General features: G+C 40.1%; 1 protein-coding gene across 2 annotated transcripts in view; it reads right to left on the bottom strand.

Moving 5' to 3' along the window:
* Positions 1–297: 297 nt before the first annotated feature.
* The window catches only part of C6H14orf132 (chromosome 6 C14orf132 homolog), a 40,618-nt gene continuing 21,345 nt past the window's right edge, over positions 298–19,570 (bottom strand). For both annotated transcript variants that reach the window (XM_086892862.1, XM_086892863.1), the window contains exon 2: positions 298–8,281. In XM_086892862.1, the coding sequence (XP_086748988.1) occupies positions 8,057–8,281 (225 nt within the window). In that variant the 3' untranslated portion in view covers positions 298–8,056. The remainder of the gene's footprint in view (positions 8,282–19,570) is intronic.

The following is a 19,570-nucleotide window of genomic DNA, read 5'->3' as shown; positions in this document are numbered from 1 at the left end:
GCTCCCAGATGTGTTGAGGCACTTCTTGGACTTTGAGAGCTGGTAAATGAGTTTCTGTAGAAATAGCCACAGCGCCATATATTCATGTTATGGAATGTAATGGAATATTCACATATTCCATGCCATGTATTCAACAGAGATGGCTCCCAAGGCCACCAAACCATGCAGATTTGTAAACTGCAATAAATTACCAGTGTCAGAGTATCACTGGAGGTAATAATTAAATAACTGCAATTCCAGACTTTTAAAGTTCACCGCAAGTAAACTGAGAACAAAATGAAAAATCACACACCATTATCAATTTGAAGAACTTTATCCAAAACCACAATTTCCATCTTATATTAACAAAACTTGTCATTTTCACCATAGTAAAGGAATGAACCAGTGCTAAGTACAGACACAGTGAAAGCAGTCAGTAACTGGAAAAAAACATAACAGGAGCTTAAAAGAGTACATTTCTCTTAACTAAATTTGCTAGTTACAGTAAACTTGGAGAAAGCAGAGGGCGTTTTTAAAGTTGTTTTTTCTTTACAGATAGAGCTCCACAATCCAAGAACAATGATTACAACAGTAAAAGTTTTTCTAGAAACCAACCCATGTATTACAAAAACAATACAGAGAATTCCTGCAAACCTGATAGTGTACAAAACAGGGTAGCAGAGAGAAAGCACAAGAGAATTAAATTGTCCAGGATTATTAAGAAAAAGTAACAGTGCATACTAAAGGGCTCCTGTAAAGTTGCTTTACATGAACTGAAGAATATAATTTCCATATGACTGTGACTTTGTGTGAAGCACAGATGCTTTCAAAAGTGTCACCATTTAGCTTTTTTCTGGGGGGTAAGAAGCCCCAAATAATTAGGCAGTATTTGAGATAACTGAAAAACAAACATAATAGGCTACCTCACAAAGCTAACTACCAGATTTATTTACATACATACATACATAAGCTTCACATTTCACTGAGACTTTGTACTCCACTCCTTCTAAACTGCTGAACTTCAGAACTGGCAGAGGACTCAGAGAAAGAACAAGTATTTCTCAGCTTAGGTACTCATACTAGGAAAAAATAGTGCAACTGTTTGCTACATTATATACCCTTCCAGCACATCTATCAAAATATTCAGACTCGGTTTTATTACCTGCTCATTTAAAAAAATACAGCATTCTTCTTTCTTTCTTGCTTTTGATTAGGAAATTACAAATATCTTTACATTTAAAAGAAAACCCCAGCAAGCCACAGCTAGTTCTGCAAACTGATCCAGTGAGGCAGATGTCAGATGTCTAGAAGAAGTGTTATTAATGCAGTTGACTCCAGGTGGAGGCAAAGGTCCCTCTGGATACAGCAGCGTGCAGGCTCAGGAACTTGGATCATTCCTACGGAGGCAGCAACTGAGACGGGTCCCAGGCCTAGACCTGAAACAGTTCAACCTTATTTGTTCATTAGTGGGAGTGAACTCCTCAGGAAATGCGATATCACTGAGCTCGGGAGCTCAGGAAGCTCCCAGACCACAGGGCTACACAGCTCCCTCAGTTCTGGCAAAAGAATGCACTGTATTTTGTGTACAATGAGATTTCTAAATGTTCAGTCTGGCTATAGCAGCTTGGCTGTGCATCTGAGAACTGCAGGTGTGACTAGATTTGAAATGGCTTAGCACACCATGGCTGTTTTTCTTTACTGAATAGGCTGCTCTTTAATGGCCCTGACCCCACAGGAAATCACAGGCAGCTTTTCCGTTCTCCTTTGGGCCCGCTCCCGCTGCCTCACCTCACCCAAGAGCACTATCGCTGATTCTGAGCTGCTAAAAAAACAAAGGATTTTGGGTTGGGAAAAGCTCACTAAATGATGGCTGTAGAACAGTGCAGTGTATTTTAAGGTCTGAGTTTTTGAAAGGTAACTTTGCATTGTATGGATACAGCTACAAAACTTCGTGGCCACGTCTTGCTCTTCTGCTTAGGGGAAACACTGTGGTTTGCTAAGGCAGATGATGATTAAGATTTTTTCCCATGAAGAGATCTTGTGTTCTTTGCCCTCACTGTGGAATGTCCTTGCTGATCACTAACCTTACTCTCAGAGGTCAGCCAAGGAGCTGGCTAAAATAGGCTGAAGAACACTGCTGGCTTCCAAATGCTCACGTGCTCTGATACCAAGGAATGAAAGAATATAGCAAAGACAAGGGGAGAAATAAAATGAAGTCATAGAGACAATGTGATGGTGACAATGAGTTTAAAGAGATGGATGTGAGTTCACATCAGGGAAATATGGGGAAGAATGAAGAATGATACAGACTAAGGACTGGGCAGTGACTTGGAAGATGTTCTGTGAGTCTCTTGCTTGCTTCTGTTCTCAGCATCTTTGGAGTCTGGATAATAGTAAGATCTCCTTTGAGACCTACTGGCAAAAAACTGAAGATTAAAATGAGACAATGCTACTGTACAGATAATACTTGATTCATGAACATTCCATGCTTAAGAAAATAGGGTGTTTTTTGCTTTTGCAGGAAGACTGAGCAAAGCTTTGGGAGGTAAATTTTCTATGTATTCTACCAACACAGGAACCTTTTAGAGTGTTTTCTACAACTGAAAATAGTAGCCTGGGAAAGATAGAATGGGTGGCACAATGTTCCCAAAATTTCCCAAAGAGAAGGAAACTATTTGTGCTCACACAAAAGGGCACTTTCCTTGATACCAACAGCTCAAGTCTGCCCATGTCACTCAGGAAAAATGGCCTTCAGAGACAGGTCCTTGAGAGGATTGTGACATGTTTGTGTTATCAGGGTTTTCTTTTCCAGTTCCTGGCTGTGTTGCTGTAATTTCCAAACCAGCAAAAGTAGATCTGGCCATGTTGTTTCAGTGTAAATCCACTGGGACAGGCCAGAATGTGATAAAATTGTCATGCATTTTGTTCTGCAAAGGCAAGTATTTCCCTGGAACTGCTTATGTAGGTAATTGGACACTTTCTTTCTCCTTTGTGCCTGAAGGACCACAAACTAAAATGGGACATGACTGGTCCATAGCTGCTAGGAGTTCCCTACATGTCCAGAGAAGAGCATTTTTGAGCAGAAAAGATGAGGTAAAAGGCAAGGATAGGTTGCATGAGGAAAACACAAAAAGTCAGTGTCAGATTAAGGACAGGAGGAGACTATAAGGCTCAGGATGCCTTAACTGCTTTCCTAGACAAGGGGTAAAGGGCTAAATGCAGGTTAATTTGACCTTATGGCGACTGAACAATGTACCAGTAACGTTATAGCTAACAATATTGATCTCTGGCTCTTCTCTGTGAACGGAACAAATGTGCTTGTTTCCCTGAGGATTATCAGGCTGTGAGGTGAGGAGGGACATGCTGTACCTGGTGTTTAGCTCACACTCAGCTCTGGCTGTGTGTCCAGGAAGCCAGCGGGGCTCAGAGGGACGGAGCAGCACTTAATGAACCACTCAGCTCTGCCTGTCAGAACCCTCATGGCTGACATTATCACCAGGGACCTCACTGCCCTTTCCTTCCTGTGCACTAACCACATGAAATCCAATTCTCCAGAGCTCCCAATGTTCCAAAAGCACAGACGCCTTTTGATCTGATTCTCATCTGTAGTCTATTTACCTCAAAAGAAAATCACTTTTAAAAAGAGCAATTTTCCAGATTCTACTCTGTGATTAGCCACAGGAAACTCAGTCAAATTACCTTGAATAAATGGACAGTGCTACATGAAATTAATAACTCTCAGCAGCCTGCAGAGAAATGTGAAGAGGATATTAACAACTGGAATTGCTTGAGAATAGCAAAATAAGCTTTTAATAATAGAAAAAATACATATCCATAGACTAGAGGCTCCTGTTTTCATTCGGTCCCAGACACAAAGGTGTATTTTGTCTTTTATGTTCAAATGGCTGTACAGGTAAGACAGTAATGGCTGGATGCTTCTATTCACTCTTGATTTGGGACTGGTTATTACAGTCTGCTCAGCAGTTGGGTGGGATGCTAAGTGGCCTGAAGTCCCATCCCAATTGAGGATTTTGGAGCAGGGATCTCCTTACTTCTGAGGTATCCACGACCTCATCTGCCCACTGAAAAGGCTAACTACATTATTTGTAGCACATGAGTCTCTTTGCTACTATTGTTGCATCAGTTTCAAAATCAGATTTTCAGTTTCTCAAGTGTGTTGACAAGAAATACAGGGTGCTAATGCTGTGGGCAAGCACAGCCTCCTACTTGCAGATAAAAATATGGCAGGAATATCTGTGTGGGTTTGCCCACTCAGTTCTCCTTTCTAATGTGCCATTGCACCCATCTGAATAATTGTTCAGCCTTTAGTCTCTTTGCTATGGTGGCTGCACAGCTGCTGTGTTGAGCTGCTGGCTGCTTTGGGAAAAAAAGAAATTCCTTAGAGGGAGTTTGATTATTTGATATGTTGCCACAGATCTCTAGAGGCCTAAAAGAGAATCATTAGGGCACCCTAGGCTGTTGGCTCATCGGTAACTTTGCAGGGCAAAGGTGCTTCTTGTGTTTGTACAATGAGGTTGCACAACAGAGCTGCAGGTAAAACACCTCTAGAAGCAGAGCATTTAGAAAGTGATTTGCTTCATCTGCCACAGAATGAACTGTATTAAGGATTTTCTAACTGCTCTCTGTGCTAGACAGTTTTAATTGAAGCATTGATCAAGTGGAATCTTTTTCTCAGGCTGATACACAAAGTGCTCAGCAAAGCACAGAACCCTCTTCTTTTGAAGAAAGGCTTCAGAAAACAGCTCTGGGAAATGTGTTTGGGCTTTCTCATCAGTCCTCAGTGAGTGACATCAATTATCCAGCTGCCTGGCTCCATGGAAAGGAGATACTACAGTCCTCCAAGTCAAGCTGTGTTGACAGCTTGAGAGGCAACATAATTCAAAGGACCATGCCTGTGAAACATCCACCACTCAGCCATTGCTCCATTCCCCTCTAGCTTCTCTGAACTTGATGATGAATTAGTGCCCCTTTTCAATGGTTTGATTTAAACCTTCGCTAACCTCCTAGAAGACAAAAGTGGTTGTAGTCAACATAGCCAGAGCACAACATCCAGAAATATAGTGTGCATGTTGTCACTATCAAAGTAGATCAGAGCTTGAACCAGCTCTGGCCACTGCAATTTAGGGATCTTCAATACACTTGACAATATCCCACACAGACCCTCACATGCAGTATCCTTGTACCTGCATCCTAAAACTAACTTTTTCTCCTAACAGAGAAGCTGTACAGTTAGTGTGCAGTTTGAGGCAGCAAATGCCTGCACTTGCTGCTTACACCCAGCTTGCCATGTCACCCTGTCAAGCCAATTACTTAATTTAAAGTTTTGTCTGGCCCTTCTTGACAACACAGCCTCTAACAATGAAAATATGTATGATGATGATTTGGATGCAGGAGGTGGAACTCATTGTTTTCCAATGCTCCTGCTATTACTATTCTATTACTATTACTATTTTCACATGAAAGTAGGGCATTTTCTTTGGGAAAAGCAACACAAAAGTGTCACTTGGTTTCACTGGCAGAATAGTGGTCCTTTGCTGTTCCCACTCTAATGCTTTTCTTCATGGTTGAAGAGTTTAGTCCAGTGCTCTGGGAGAGAGATGTAAACATTGCTAATTGCACTAAGATTAATATTCTAGGAAATTTAAGCAAAGCACTCCACTGGCAAATTCATTAGGCAGCAGAATAATCCCACTGGGCAAGTACCATCGTGTCAAACTGGTTTTAGTCATGGTGGAAATGTTTTGCTCTTTATGCAAAAATGCTTGCAGGATCTGGCCTAACTAGACAGCCTGCAGGAACAGTGAAGAAAAGTCCGTGAGTAACTGCTACAATTACAAAGGCAACAGAATATCAGAAAATGGTTGGGGACAGTACATTACATTAAGCAATATTTTCATGGATCCTACATGTTTACACACCAGACCTTGTCCTGCTCAATTCTTCACTGGAAACTTCTCTGCAGCTTTCCAACAGCTTCCTTTCTGCTCAGCAAGAATAAGCAGGGGTGCAAAAACAAACATGGTGCACCATTTATGCAGCTCCCCTGCTTTTCATTGTCCTGTGGCAATGAAGGAATTAATAGTTATTTTAGGAAATTAAAATTGTAATTTTTCTACAATTCTTAAGACTACAGTTATTTTATTGGACAGAATTTGCTTTCTTTCCCTTTGATCTTTCAGAACTGGGCTTCTCAAACTTTTTCCCAGTATAGTTCTTGTCTGTCCTCAACCATCTTCACAAAATCCTGCCTTCAAATAGGAAAATAACAACATGCACAGAAGCTCATAATTGTTTTTCTCAGCCTCAAAATAACGTAATTTCTTTTCTCCCCATTGTTAGCTCTGTTTGCATCTTTCCTAGCTTTAAAGGACAGTTCATAGAGAAGGAAAAAATATAGACAGTGACTGGTTATAAGTACTGATTTGGGGCATGCTTCTTTGATTCAAATAACTGTCCACCAGCCCTGCAGGAAAATGGGTTTAAAGAGAAAAGACAAAAATCCAAACCTCTCTATAAATTCAGCAGCTCTTAGCTCAGCCTCAAGCGCAGTGGCAGGCAAGTGTCAAAAATAGTCTCTGTGCCTGCAGACAAGGCTTTCTGGAATTAGGGTAGTAGCTATATGAGACAGAAAACCTAGACAGTACATGCAGACACAGAAGAAGAGTTTGTCTGCTGCTCTCAAAGTACATACATTTTATGTATTGTTACTTAATTTTTACAGGAGTGAAGGCGGATTTCCAACAGCCTTTTCTTTTTTGTCTCAAGATTTTACAGTCTCTCAAGCAAGGCTACAGCTTGTCTTGAAAAGAAACAGCTCTGGAAAATGAAGTGCCCATGGAAAAAATGTAGTAAAAATGTTGCCTCTCAGTGGAACAAATCCAAAGGATAATCAGAGTCATTACCTAAAGCCAGCTGTAAAAGAAATCTCTCCCAAGACCCTCACCAGAACCCAGAGATATATTAATACTGAGATATAAGCACTTGCACATTTGACACTTACTACTTTTCTTGTGTTGTTGCTACCCCAGGACATACCTGACTCTTGAATTCATTCCCACAAAAGCACAGAAGTGCCCAACCTTTCTTTCAGTTTTATCTTTCTCACAGACATATTCACTACTAATTAGGCTTCACAATTTTCCCATCATTCTTTTAGTACATAAATAACTTTATGAAAGTACACAGCAGCTGTAAGAAATCTGGATTGCAGTTCAATGAGATGAAAAGTGTGGTATTGGGCTTTTGCTTCCTGGAAGGGACACATATACAAACCACAGCAATCCAGTACCTTCAGACAGAAATGGGAACTTGTGCTGCTACTCTGTTTATCATTTTGTCCTTTGAAATTCAGAGGGTCTGCAGAGCAGCAATAGCTGTGCCTTCTCCTGAACATCAGGCAGGCTCAGCATCACTTTATCAAGTACCAGCTCCAGTTACTGACCCTGGAGGGCAAGTAATAGACAGCCTGCATCTGCCTGTCATGGCTTGAGACTCATCATTTTGAACACAGCCCAGGAGTCTACAGCCATGTTGAAGACTCACACACGATGAACTCGGCCTTCATCAGAGCCGAGCCAATGCCAACCACTTGGTCCATCTAGGAAACGAAGATGTCCAGAAAACATGACCTAGAACAGTCCCATATAACATTATACCACATTAAAAAATGCACCAAAAAAACCCAAAAACTGACAAATTGCAGAAGAGCTGCTAGAAAAATCTACAGTAGAAAATAATCACTTTCTATATAAATATCTCTCTGTATTTACTATACCCAAGTTGATCTCTCTTTCATTACATTTCTATACAAAACTGGTATTGGCTCTGTTCTCAAATAAAACTCTCACCTCCAAACAATTTGCATCCAAACTTTCTGCCATCAAGACTTAGGATGATTAACTTGCATTTCATTTCCATGATTGTAGCAGCACTTAATCAACAAAGTCTCTACTTATATGTATTTATATAGATATACATGTATATATACACACATACATACACATGACAAATACTGTTGAAGATTTCCTTTCTTCCAGTGTTTGTAGTGACAGTCATCCTAGAAGGTGAAGGCATACACCACTCCCACAACCACAATATTTCCAATTGTTGCTATTATTGCAATCCATAACAATATGGCATCATTTGAAGAACGAGATGTCTCTTCTGGTGGATTCTGCATGGAAGAAGCTGCATGGACGTTGGCTGATGAGTTAAACAGGGAGTACTCTGTACTAAAGTCCTCGTTGGGTGAGTCCATAAAGGCTCCTCCCATAACAGGAAGCTGTGAAAAAGAACATGGCAAAATCAGACTGAAAGCTATTATCTGCTTTTGCATTGTCTCAAAGTCATTATGAAGACTAACCATTAGCTAACTTGCAAAATTACTGAGATTTCATATACGCGGTGCTAACCTGTCAGGAATATCACACACTATGATATTTCTCCCATTTCTATTGGAATCAATATTATTGAAGAAAACCTACATTTAATACATGCAATATACAGAAGAGCTAATGTGCAGGCTTCAAGTCAGCCTAAGTAATTATATGCATTTAGAAGAGATAGCCATATACACAAAGCATTCACATACCAGAACTTGAGTTGATAGCAACAGGATTGTTTTGTGACTACAAAGTAAAAAGTAAAAGTAAAGCAAAGTAAAGGTATCGTGTCACCACAAGACATTGCAGAAGCACAGTGAGAACCTGAAGAGAATTTGTTCTCCTCTTATGTATCACTCAGAAGCAAACTCTTGGTTTATGTAGAGATCATGTAAGAAGTTCTTACTGTAAAAGAGGTGCAGTGTACTCAGTGCACTAACTTCACTTGCAAAACTCACCACTGCAACAATCCAGGATTTATAAATCAATACAATGGAAAGCTTCAAATAGGATTTTGAAAGGCTCCATCACAATGGCAGATTTCCAAAAGTTTGCCCATACAAGACTTCTCCTGCTGTAAAGGGCAGCGTTTCTTTAGTGCTCTTAGATTTCTCAGCAGTATCAGAAAATGTTCTGGGTAAGGTAACAATTACTCGATACATTATGTGAAAGATAAAAGAAGAAGAAACTGTTTAACCTTGTCCTTTTACATGTTCTAATTGTCTTACCAACTTCATTCTACATCACAACACATATTTTTTAGGGTTCAAGAACTATTCTACCTCTACATAGTGATATAAAATTACATCCTTCCGCAAATAATCGGTTTCCTCATTCAGGCAAGAGAAGGATTCCTACTGTAGTAAAGACCATTTATTACCAAAAAAGCTTCACACAAAAGCTTTTTGCTTCCATCCTCGTCCCTTGGATGTTTAGCAATGCAGAGCTTTAAGAGTCTCCCCTGACTCACTGATTACAGGCTCCTGGTCTCTTGTAAGTATAGGACATTGTTTCAGAAAAAGCTGCAGAACATCCACTTCACATATCTATAAATGCTCAGGACACATGTTTCTGAATATCCTGAAAAAACCACCAGCAGTGTGGGTATGGTAAAGCCCCAAGTCTCTGCAGTGCTCTGCAACCAGACTCTGTGAGGATTGTAGTATGTAGGTAGACCAAACCCACAGATTTATTTGATTAAAAAAAAACAACAAACAGAGCCATATGTCTAAATCTTTCTGCCAAAATTCCATCATGGCATCAATGATCAGTTTGATTTTGAGCAATGAGTAAAACCTAGACATCAGTGCAACCTACCTACATTCCCCTTTCAGATCTGGTAGGAATCCAGGGCTTCAGGGAAAGCTGAGAAAAGTCTGGGAACATTGTCCTTAAGAAACACCTTCACTGTACCTTCACCAGCCAACTTTTCCTTCCTCACAGTGGTTTCCACACTGCTGCTGTCATCCTCAACCTTTAGGCATAATCTCCTGTTTTACACCCTATTAGTAAGTGTCTTTGGGGTTTTGGTATTATTTTTCACCTTTCTCAATAGGGCTCTCTTCTACTCTAACTTCCAGAGTTATATTGGCCTGTAACAGAGGAACAAGCCTTGCCTTCATTCAGCCATATCACAGAAGGCTGCTATACCTTCAGCCCTAAACTACACTGTCAAATACCCACTGAGCTGAAAAATCACCTCTTTTAGCACCCTGTCCTTCATTTCCTGCATCACATTTTGATTCTCTCAGTAACCTCTCCCTTTGGAACCAGACTACATCCATTCTGGCTGTGTGCAGCTGTGCTATGGAGGCTGCTGAAATGTGAGGACAAACCATCTCTGCTCTCTACACTGCCTTAATCTACAGAATACACCAAAGACTTTGAGAAGTCTGAGAATGAAGTCATGTTTCTGCTTGCCGTGTGTAACGTTTTACAGAGATATAAAAGACAGGCTCTTTTTCAAAGCTGACTGCTGAACAAATTTCATCTGTACTAGAAAATATCATGTCACATTCAAAATTAAACAGAGAATGATGAAAGACCACAGTGGATATGTCATGCTACCTAATCCACATTAAATAAAATTATCTGTGATATCAAATATGATTAGACAAAAGCAGTTTACAAGAAACCAAGCAGGAAATTGCAAAAGTAAAGTTTGATACGTTCTCCCTCCATCAAAGATTTTTGCTGGCAGTTTCAACACAGTGTGGTTTAAAAGAGAGCAAACCCTTCCATTTCAAAAGCCCAGCTTGATGGTTTGAATCCAATTCCACCAGCCTTTTTTTATGTCTTGCGATTTGATAAGGAAAGCATTTCTCAGTTTAATCAAAATTTCTTTTTATGTAGAGATTGCCATAAAAGGCAGTTCTGACTTCAAGTAGAAGTGTATTTATGCAGTGATGATGCCACATAACAGCTACAGAGACTCTAATTAAAGATCTCTGCAGCAAATGACAGGAATGCATTTACCATACTGGTAGCAAAACGCTCAAGCAGAGGTGCTTGCTTCCTTAGCAAATCATTTTAAGGTTATCAGCATTTACAATAGTCAATTCTGCAAAATCCTTCAAAACTGAACAATCATCCCAAGTACAGAAGTATACACACATGTGCATGTGCCCAGTACAGTGGGAGGTCATAAGCACTGTTCTGCTAATTGATACCTGGGTTTTGGGCCACACATTGTGTGCCCTCAATGAGTTATTTGAAATGACAAGCTTCCACCCTGTTAGCTCCCCTGCTGCTGTCACAAAGGCAGGGAGCATCCGTGTAGCAGCACAGCTACACAGCACGCTGTAAATTATGTCAAATCTGAATCTCCTTGTACTGTCTAAGGCTCAAACAAGCTGTCTGCACCATCTGAGGGGAGCACATGGTGAAACAGCTCCTCTGAATCTCTGAAAGGCTTGAGGTGACCTGGAGTAAAGCGCTGACATTCAGCACCTCGCACAGGCTCTTTCTTGTAAGACTGACTTCCAGTTTTTCTGTTTGTAGGTCAGTAGCACTTCATCACAGATCTGGAAGTAAACCTTCCTGCCAATTTCCCATTTGCAAAAATCATCTCTTGCTAAATGTGCACTCTCCCTTCTCACCGCTACAGCAGCCTCACATAAGAGCAGGAGGAACGGCCATATGGTGTCCGACAGAAAGTCCATCTCCCCTGTGTGTTAGCTCCAACAGTGGCCATAAATAGATGCTTAGCAGAGTAACAGGAGAAACATGTCTGATACTACCCCTTAATAACTCACAGCCTCTGATTGTTTTCAGCTTAGGAAGTTCATAAGCCAGACACTATTGTTATGGATTTAATAATTTGCAAAGAATTTTGCTACCATGAACTTGTCCAGGCTCTATCTGAGCTCATCTGAAGCTGAGCATCCTTCTCAATCTGGACTCTTGGTGCCACTTAACAGTCAGGGTTGTCCAGTGATTAGAGTCATGAAAATCAGCCTTGGGAGATATGCCATCTCTCCACGGGAGAGAGGGATGATTAGTACAAATGACAATCTATCTTTTTGGTAGATTAAATTCAGTGAAATTAATCTCATCCTCAGTCTTGATGTCTTCATTCTCCCAGTAAGGTACAGTATCTTCCCTCTGCAGTCTTATTTGAGATTTTACATTGAAAGCAATGAGACTTCCAGACCTGACACTAATGGGAGTTGTGAAGCACTTGTGATTAACAACAGGCTAAGGACAGAAACCTGCAATGCTCTCTGTGGCTGCTCTATTTTTCTGCCTGTGCCTCTACGAAGTAAATATATGCCAATTTACATCATCCCAAACCTTCACCCATGTGGCTGCCATTACAGTGACCTGCAGTTTGTTTTAGCCTCAGAGAGTATTTCTGGTTCAGGCAAGGCTGCCACCCTCCCCAGGAGCACTGGGCAAGGAGGGCAGGGCAAAGGGTTAACGGGGAAACATGACAGTGAGGGACATGACAGGAGCAGATGGCAAGGGGTAATGCTGTGCACACTGGAAATGAAACTCCTTTCCTAGCGATTGTGTCGGCATTCTTAAGTAGCAGTAATAGTACATCGCTTGCTAAATGGCTTCTGGGACTGGCAAAGAAAGAATTGCAATAATTAAATAGCAACAGGCAGAAAACCAAACGGCAAAATGTCAAGTGGTAATGAGAACACCCACTGCGCGGAACGCCTCCCACTGGCATGCTCTGGGGTCACGAGGAGAGCAGGCTCTTCAACAGTTCTGTGATACATTTTCTAGTTAGCAGAAGAATCCTATTTTATAACCAAAGTGATTCACAGGAATGAAAAACAGCATGTCATATAGCAGTCACTGATACTATGACAGCATCCTTAAGCAGCAGCATATAAAATCTATTCCTTAGCAATAACATTGCTCCATTTCTTTGAGAATTGGGTGTCTGACATTTTTTCATAGTCAGCTAGAGAACTGTGACACTTGGCTGCTGCTACCTTGTTGGGAAACCAGGTTTGGCATAGATATTTGAAAGCACAGATGAATCTTCTAGTGAGAAACTAAGAAACCTCAGCAGCAGCTTTAACAGCTCTGCTCTTTGCTCTAGTCTCACCAAGCATCACTCTAGGAATGGGATGCTAAGAGGCGAAATGTCACCACAGGTGCTGTTTTGTAAAATACATGTTGCTACTTCAGAATATTTAACTTTCCAGTGTTTCTTTTTTTTTTGTTAAATTTTAGATATCATACATTTACAAGATGGTATGATTTGAACACATAAAGTGAAATTATTATTTCCTTCTGCCCTGATAGCATGTGATCACTGCAGTGCATATTTATGTCTGAAAACATTCTACCTGCAGTCATAAATTAATCTAACACAGTTGCCAAAAGCAGTACCAATATATGGTTCCACAAATTCACAAATTCTTAAGCTCTTTTTAAATAACTGTTTTTTTTACTAAAGAGATATGCCACATCACCAGTATTCTCCCCACAGTAATTCTCTTGTGTCTCACAAAATGATGCATATATATATATTCTCTTTATCTAAAGCACACACTGCAAATGAAGATGTCCTATTGGCTATTATTGATTTACAGGTAATAACTGGAGAACCAAGTTCTTCTGTTCACTGTTTGCCAGAATATCACCCTACTGCACACAATGCAGACTGGGTGCACAGTGACAATCAGGACTTGTTCTATGTTCACTGCAAGTGGATTCGCTTGAACGCATTAAACCCACACACAAAATTAACCACCACCTAAGGCAATCCTCTTTAATTTAATTAAATACATCTAATTCTGAAGAGGAAGATCCATGAAAGTGTTTTATGCAGTTAGCTTCAAATTCTCATTTTAATTGATTCAGATTCCTGCTTCATCCTGAAATCAGTCTTGGGCTGACAAGCTTAGAAAAAAACAGATGCTTATTTTCAGAATATAATTGTCAAAGTGTTCACCCTATCAGTGGCAATTGAAAATTTTCACTCCAACATGGAGGCATCAGGATTTCACCTGTTATTTTAATCTTGTTAAAAACTTTCCAATTTATCAATCTCTGCTTTTCTTCCAATCCTTTACATTCCCAGGGCCTGTGTATTACTTCCTCCACTGCTTTCCAACCCATGCTAGGCTAGATAAAATGCCCTTTTAGATGATAGCATTGTTCAAAGTTGTTCCATATCAGCAGTATCTCAGATTTTGAGCCTGTTGAACCACAAACACCAAGAGCTGCCTTGATCAGCAGATGTCTAGATATTTAGGAAGGAACAACCCAGGATGCTCCAAGACGCTGCAGCAGACACTTCACCTCTGAGTTTGCTCTTGGCTGTAGAGACTGGTTTCCCTTAACTAAGATATTCCCACAAGGAACAGAGCTCAGCTAGGTCAGCTGGCCCTAAGCAACTGCTTTTATGAACACAGGTCCTGTGCAGGCTGGAGCACCTCTCTGTGGTAAGTTCCCCTGCTGAATCAGCTGCCAAAAGCAGTGTAGATAACTAACATGAAGATAAGTGAAATTTTCACTTTCTTGTTTCTGCATAGGTAGCATCCAAGATTCCCTAATGATAAACATGCTGTGATTCCACTCCTGCAATTGACATCTGCCTAGCACCTCGTTGAAACAGCTTTTTTTTTTATTTCAAAGAACCCTACTGCTCTTAAACTATTATTCTCGGCCAACTGCTGTTGGATTTTGTCTTCCAAGTGCATAAGACTGAGAACAAACAAAAGCCTTTCTTATAAAAAAGCTGACAGCAGCTGACAAGTCTCAAAAGGATACAGAGAAGTTTCCCATTCCACCACTGGTCCCAAAATACCTCCTCTCTTTCCAGCCACATCAAGGAAAAGAGCAAGTTTTGCCAGCATTCAACAGAAATTCAAATTTCTATGAAGAAGCCTCAACTCTAAGTTACACATAATTTTTATTGTGAATCTGCATACCTTAAATTGGAGGGAACAGTGAATGTAACAAAAACATTCAGAGTCAAGCAGACTGTGCTTTAAACTATCTGAAACTGCCTGTGGAACAACTATTAAAGCAGCACTAGCTGACCTTCTGTATCTAATCCAGCTGATGTTAACATCCTATTGTGGACACCACAGTGGGGGAGAAGATGACTGGCCTCCATGTATAGTTACAACTTTCATGCAGAAGAACAGGAACATCAAAGAAAAATATAAACAGAGGGACCCAGAAAGGCAAGCATTTATCAGAATGGAAAACCTCAGTGGGAGGCTATAAAACTAGCCATCGATGTTATCATCAGTAAGAGCTCTTAAAATCTGTTTACAATTTCCCAAAATGGAAAAACAGAGGACACTTCACACCATGTGCAGTCATACTGGGACACTCAGGGAGAACAGGAATTCCTTTAGAGATAAGAGCTGGAACAGTTTAATACAGAACGTGATTCTGGAAGAGCTCCAAACAACAAGCCTCTGAGTTTAAACTCTCAACTTATATGTGAAAAGAAAGAGGTACCGACTATCCCATTTACTGCTTCCAAAATTTTTGGCATTGTTGACTTTAAAAGCCAAACTACTGGATTTAACTGGACTAATTGTCTCCTGTTTTGATCCAGGCTGGCAATTTCTTTCTGATGTCAAGTTCCTCTATTACAATAACCACCCTAAATTAAGCAAGCGAGCAAGCAAGCAACCAAAAAGTAATATTGGGGAGAAAAAAACCCAACAGGACCTTGGCAGAATGTTTTGATGTCCCAAGGGACAGCTTTTCTCTAAGGACAGAAGGCTGTATCACTGACAGGAAGCAAGCACATGGCTGCACAGTATCAGTGGCAGTTTCAGTTCTTATGCAGAGAGTAAGTGGCTTTCCATGCGCCAGAGGGTAAAGAGAAAAACAACACAAGCTGATTGTAATGGCATTTTGTATCTGCTGAGGAAAAGGCATTCCCACCATAAACAGAAAAGCCACATCGTGGGGTGTAAGTGGAAACCAAAGAGCAGAACTCAAGAACGAATGTACTGGAAAATAACTGAACAAATCCTAATCCCGTATCTCAAAGTGAAAAAAGTCTGCTCAGATTCTTTCTCCATTGTAATCTTTGCATTCCTGTTCATCTCTGAGAAAATGGTGGTGCCTCATTATCAATTTGGTGATGTGCCAAGATTCTAGGTAGTAAAGAGACTGACCTTCACATTATTTTTATTTTCTTTCTGCTCCCTCTCCCTTAGCCTAACAAGATTCTTAGGCTGTGCTCTAGGAGGGTGTGGGGGGATGTGTGGAGAGATGGGAATTGACAGCCATTCACAGCAAGGCTGTGAATTTCAAAAGTAGAACTACTTTGAGATAAAAAATTGTTTAAATCATTAGACTTCAGGCATGGGCAAAAGTAACAATTTTGTAAATTGCTGTATCCTTTAGTATTTTGTAATCAGGATGCTTTTCACAAATACTAAAATAATTTTAAGGGGCAGGTGTTAGGAGCTGGAACTAGGAGGATGCAACATTTTGGACGTCATCTTATTCCTCTAGAGGAAAAAATAACTGCACAGAAATTCCTCTATGTTGCATATGCTGACCACTGCTCAAACCAAAACCCAGGAGCAATAAAAAAAATCTTGCATGTTCTTCCAATCCCTTCTACACAGCCCATGAAAAATTAATTGGCTGATATTTAACTAAGCCATACTAGCAGGCTTAGCTCTATTTCATCAGAGAAATTTCTTATTATTCCATGCAGACTCAAAAGCTTTCAAACCTTCCAAACTACAACTCTCATGTATCTTATGTTACCCAGTGATGGCTGTATTGCAAAGACAAGTTGGGATACATTTATCTATTGAGAGAAGTAATTACTAGCACTACATCTCTGCTGTACCTAATGATGTGATATAAATGCCTCATTTTCAGCACTTTGAGATAGCCACCTTGAACCTATCTTCAAATATGATAAGAGCTAGGTCACTGTAATAATGCAAACACACTGAGAAGAATATTATTTTATGATGACTTCCAGAGATTAATTCTCTCATGGAAAACACTTGCAGGCATCCAATAAAAAGCCTCAGAATGGAAATGAAAACAATTTAATAGATTCAACTTATTCCATAAAGATTATTTTCCTTAAACTTATATATTCTATCAGAGTCTCTGAAAAAAACAGCAGAGAGAGGTAACTGGTAATGATGTGTGCAATGTTATTTTGGCTATGCAGCATTTTTATCCAACATTTTTTCCTATTTATTTTTTCCTTTCCCTTTCCTTCTCATGTTGCATTGCATCTTCACAAACAAAAGAGTGAGGAGGGCTGAGGTATGCTGAGGTTTTTATATTTGAGGTACATCTCTTATGCCTTATATAAGGCTATTTTTGCAAACATTTTTGCTTGTGTACTTGGCACCTAGTTCAAGACACACAACAAGCCTGAGAGGCAACAAAAACAAGGCATTCCAGTTGAGATGGACAAAAACCAGAAAAATCTGACACAATGTTAGTCCTCTTCATGTCTGGAGCTGTTAAGGGTAGCAGCCAGCATAAAGATCAGCAAAATAGAGAGCTGCTTCCAGGAAGAAAGGAAGTCTGCCAAACGTCCCTACTGCATACACTTCATTTGATGGAACACCAACATGTGTCAGGCTGGCATCCACTGTGATCCCATCAGGCATATCAGCCTCGACATATGGCTTGAACAACCTACAGACTACATATTCCTCTCAACTCATTCTGTAAGTAGCAATTTATAACTAAAAAGGCATAGTTTGCTTAAAAATTAATCCTATTCCCTTGCATTTTTTGTCTCACGAGTGAGCCAATCACATTACACAAGAGAATAAAAATTGGAAGGTGAAATAATGTTGATGATTTCCTAATTTTTAGTATTTGAAGAGTAGTACTCACTGGGCTAAGAAAAGTTCCATCCAACATTAACTATTGACTACCATGAAGAAATAAAAGGTCAATCACATGTCAGTCTTGAGTGCTTAAGAACTCAGTGCCACCAAGCAAGTATTTCAACCATCTTTTAGGATTTACTGTTCCCACAGCAGAGCCTGAGGAAGAGAAGTAACCCCCTTGGTGTGAGGTCAGCAGGCATGACATGAACAGGATTCACAATGGCTTAAAATAAGCCTGGCTCACTTTACGTTGAAGCAAGAGGAGCATCCATACCCATACGGGACATTTCACTGTCTCTTTGAGTGGGGGCAGAAACCTTCATCAAAGTGTGAGAACAGCCAGCATCACAGCCAAATATTCCATATGTTCTCACAAACCCAGATAATCACAACCCAGGTTTTGCTCATGTACTAGGACCATCAAGGGATGATTAAGTGTGGCTGAACTAGACAGCAGCTGATGACAGCTTTATCATGCCAAACAAACACAGAACAGCCAAGCCATCTGTGTTTGTGTGCTTATGTTTAAGATTGTTCAAACAGTTCAGAGCACGTTATAGAAAAATATAATAAATTATGCATTGATTCTCTCTAGATAAGCCTGTCTATATATGTATAGGCAAAATAACACTCCTTAGGGCCTGACATACATAGGATGGGTAGAAATCAATGTTTAATTTATTATACTTCTATTTGTAATTCAATACTTGTGCTTTGAACTCTTGGGGCTGCTCAGGATAATTAAAGCAGTAGATATGTAACATTTTTCCTTGGGAAGTAATGTTTTCCTACCCAAAAGTGATTCCTGTAAAAGCTTGTTCAGTTATTCTTGTGTTATGGAAGGCTGAGCAGGGAACAAAGAAAATAAAGTAAAAATGTATTGTGTTTGCATTTTCCCCTCATTTTACTCAGTGGAATATAAATTATGGAATCACTGCTAGCCTGGAGAACAGGAACAGTTGAGAGAGAAGTGATTTGGTATTCTCCTATGCCTGATGGAAGATGCAAGTTCACACTCCTCTGGTGTCTAAGGATCTCAGGATGTTTGAAGAAATGTTTTGAAAGTACATGAACAGGAGAAAAATGCTATTGTCCCTGAACTTGACAGCTGTCCCTGAGTATGCTGCAGTTTAGGTACTGAAGAAATTCTCCCACCAGGAGAGTTCACCAGTTGAAAATCTTTCAGGTAAAAGGTGTTGAAAAGTAATCAGAAAATGAGCTGGCTCCAAGGTCAGGTGGGCTCCCTCCACATCCTGAGGGCCAAAGCAGATGCACTGACTTCTCTGCAAGCTGAAGCTCAGAGCCTTCTGAACTTCAGGTGGTCAAAGCCGCAAAACAAAACAGCTACGGAACACCTTGGTGCTTTAAGAGACAGGTTCACACTAAAGACACCTACACCCATGCAACTTTACACACTTAAATGTGTAATTTTGTGATGGTATCTTGCACCTACAGATGCAATTTTAAAATTTTAAAATAACCAAATGGGCCAAAAGCAATCTAAGATTGAGAATCATTATCAGCTACCGGAACACAGAAAGTAAGGTGAAGTATCAAGCAAGTGAACTGCACCAAAATCCAAAACTCTTGTTTTTTAAACCCTTAGAACAAGACCTACAAAAACAGCTGGAAAAAAAAAAAAAAAAAAAAAAAAAGAGAAGAAAAAAAGAGAAAAAGTCTGGCAGAAGCACAACACTCAGCCCCAGGAGATGTGCACATGCATGGCACTGCAGTTCCCAGCCCTTGGCTGGGTTCTTCAGTCCAAGCTTATATATTCAGATAATGAACTCCCTAATCTAGATTACAATACTCCTACCCATGCTGAGGTTTTATTTATGATCCCTCTGAACCCAACTTAAATAAAGTATCACCATCTCA

Source organism: Cyanistes caeruleus, chromosome 6 (assembly GCF_971803275.1).
Source record: "Cyanistes caeruleus chromosome 6, bCyaCae1.hap1.1, whole genome shotgun sequence".
NCBI classification, from domain to species: domain Eukaryota; kingdom Metazoa; phylum Chordata; class Aves; order Passeriformes; family Paridae; genus Cyanistes; species Cyanistes caeruleus.
This window is presented reverse-complemented; position numbering and strand designations above follow the sequence as displayed.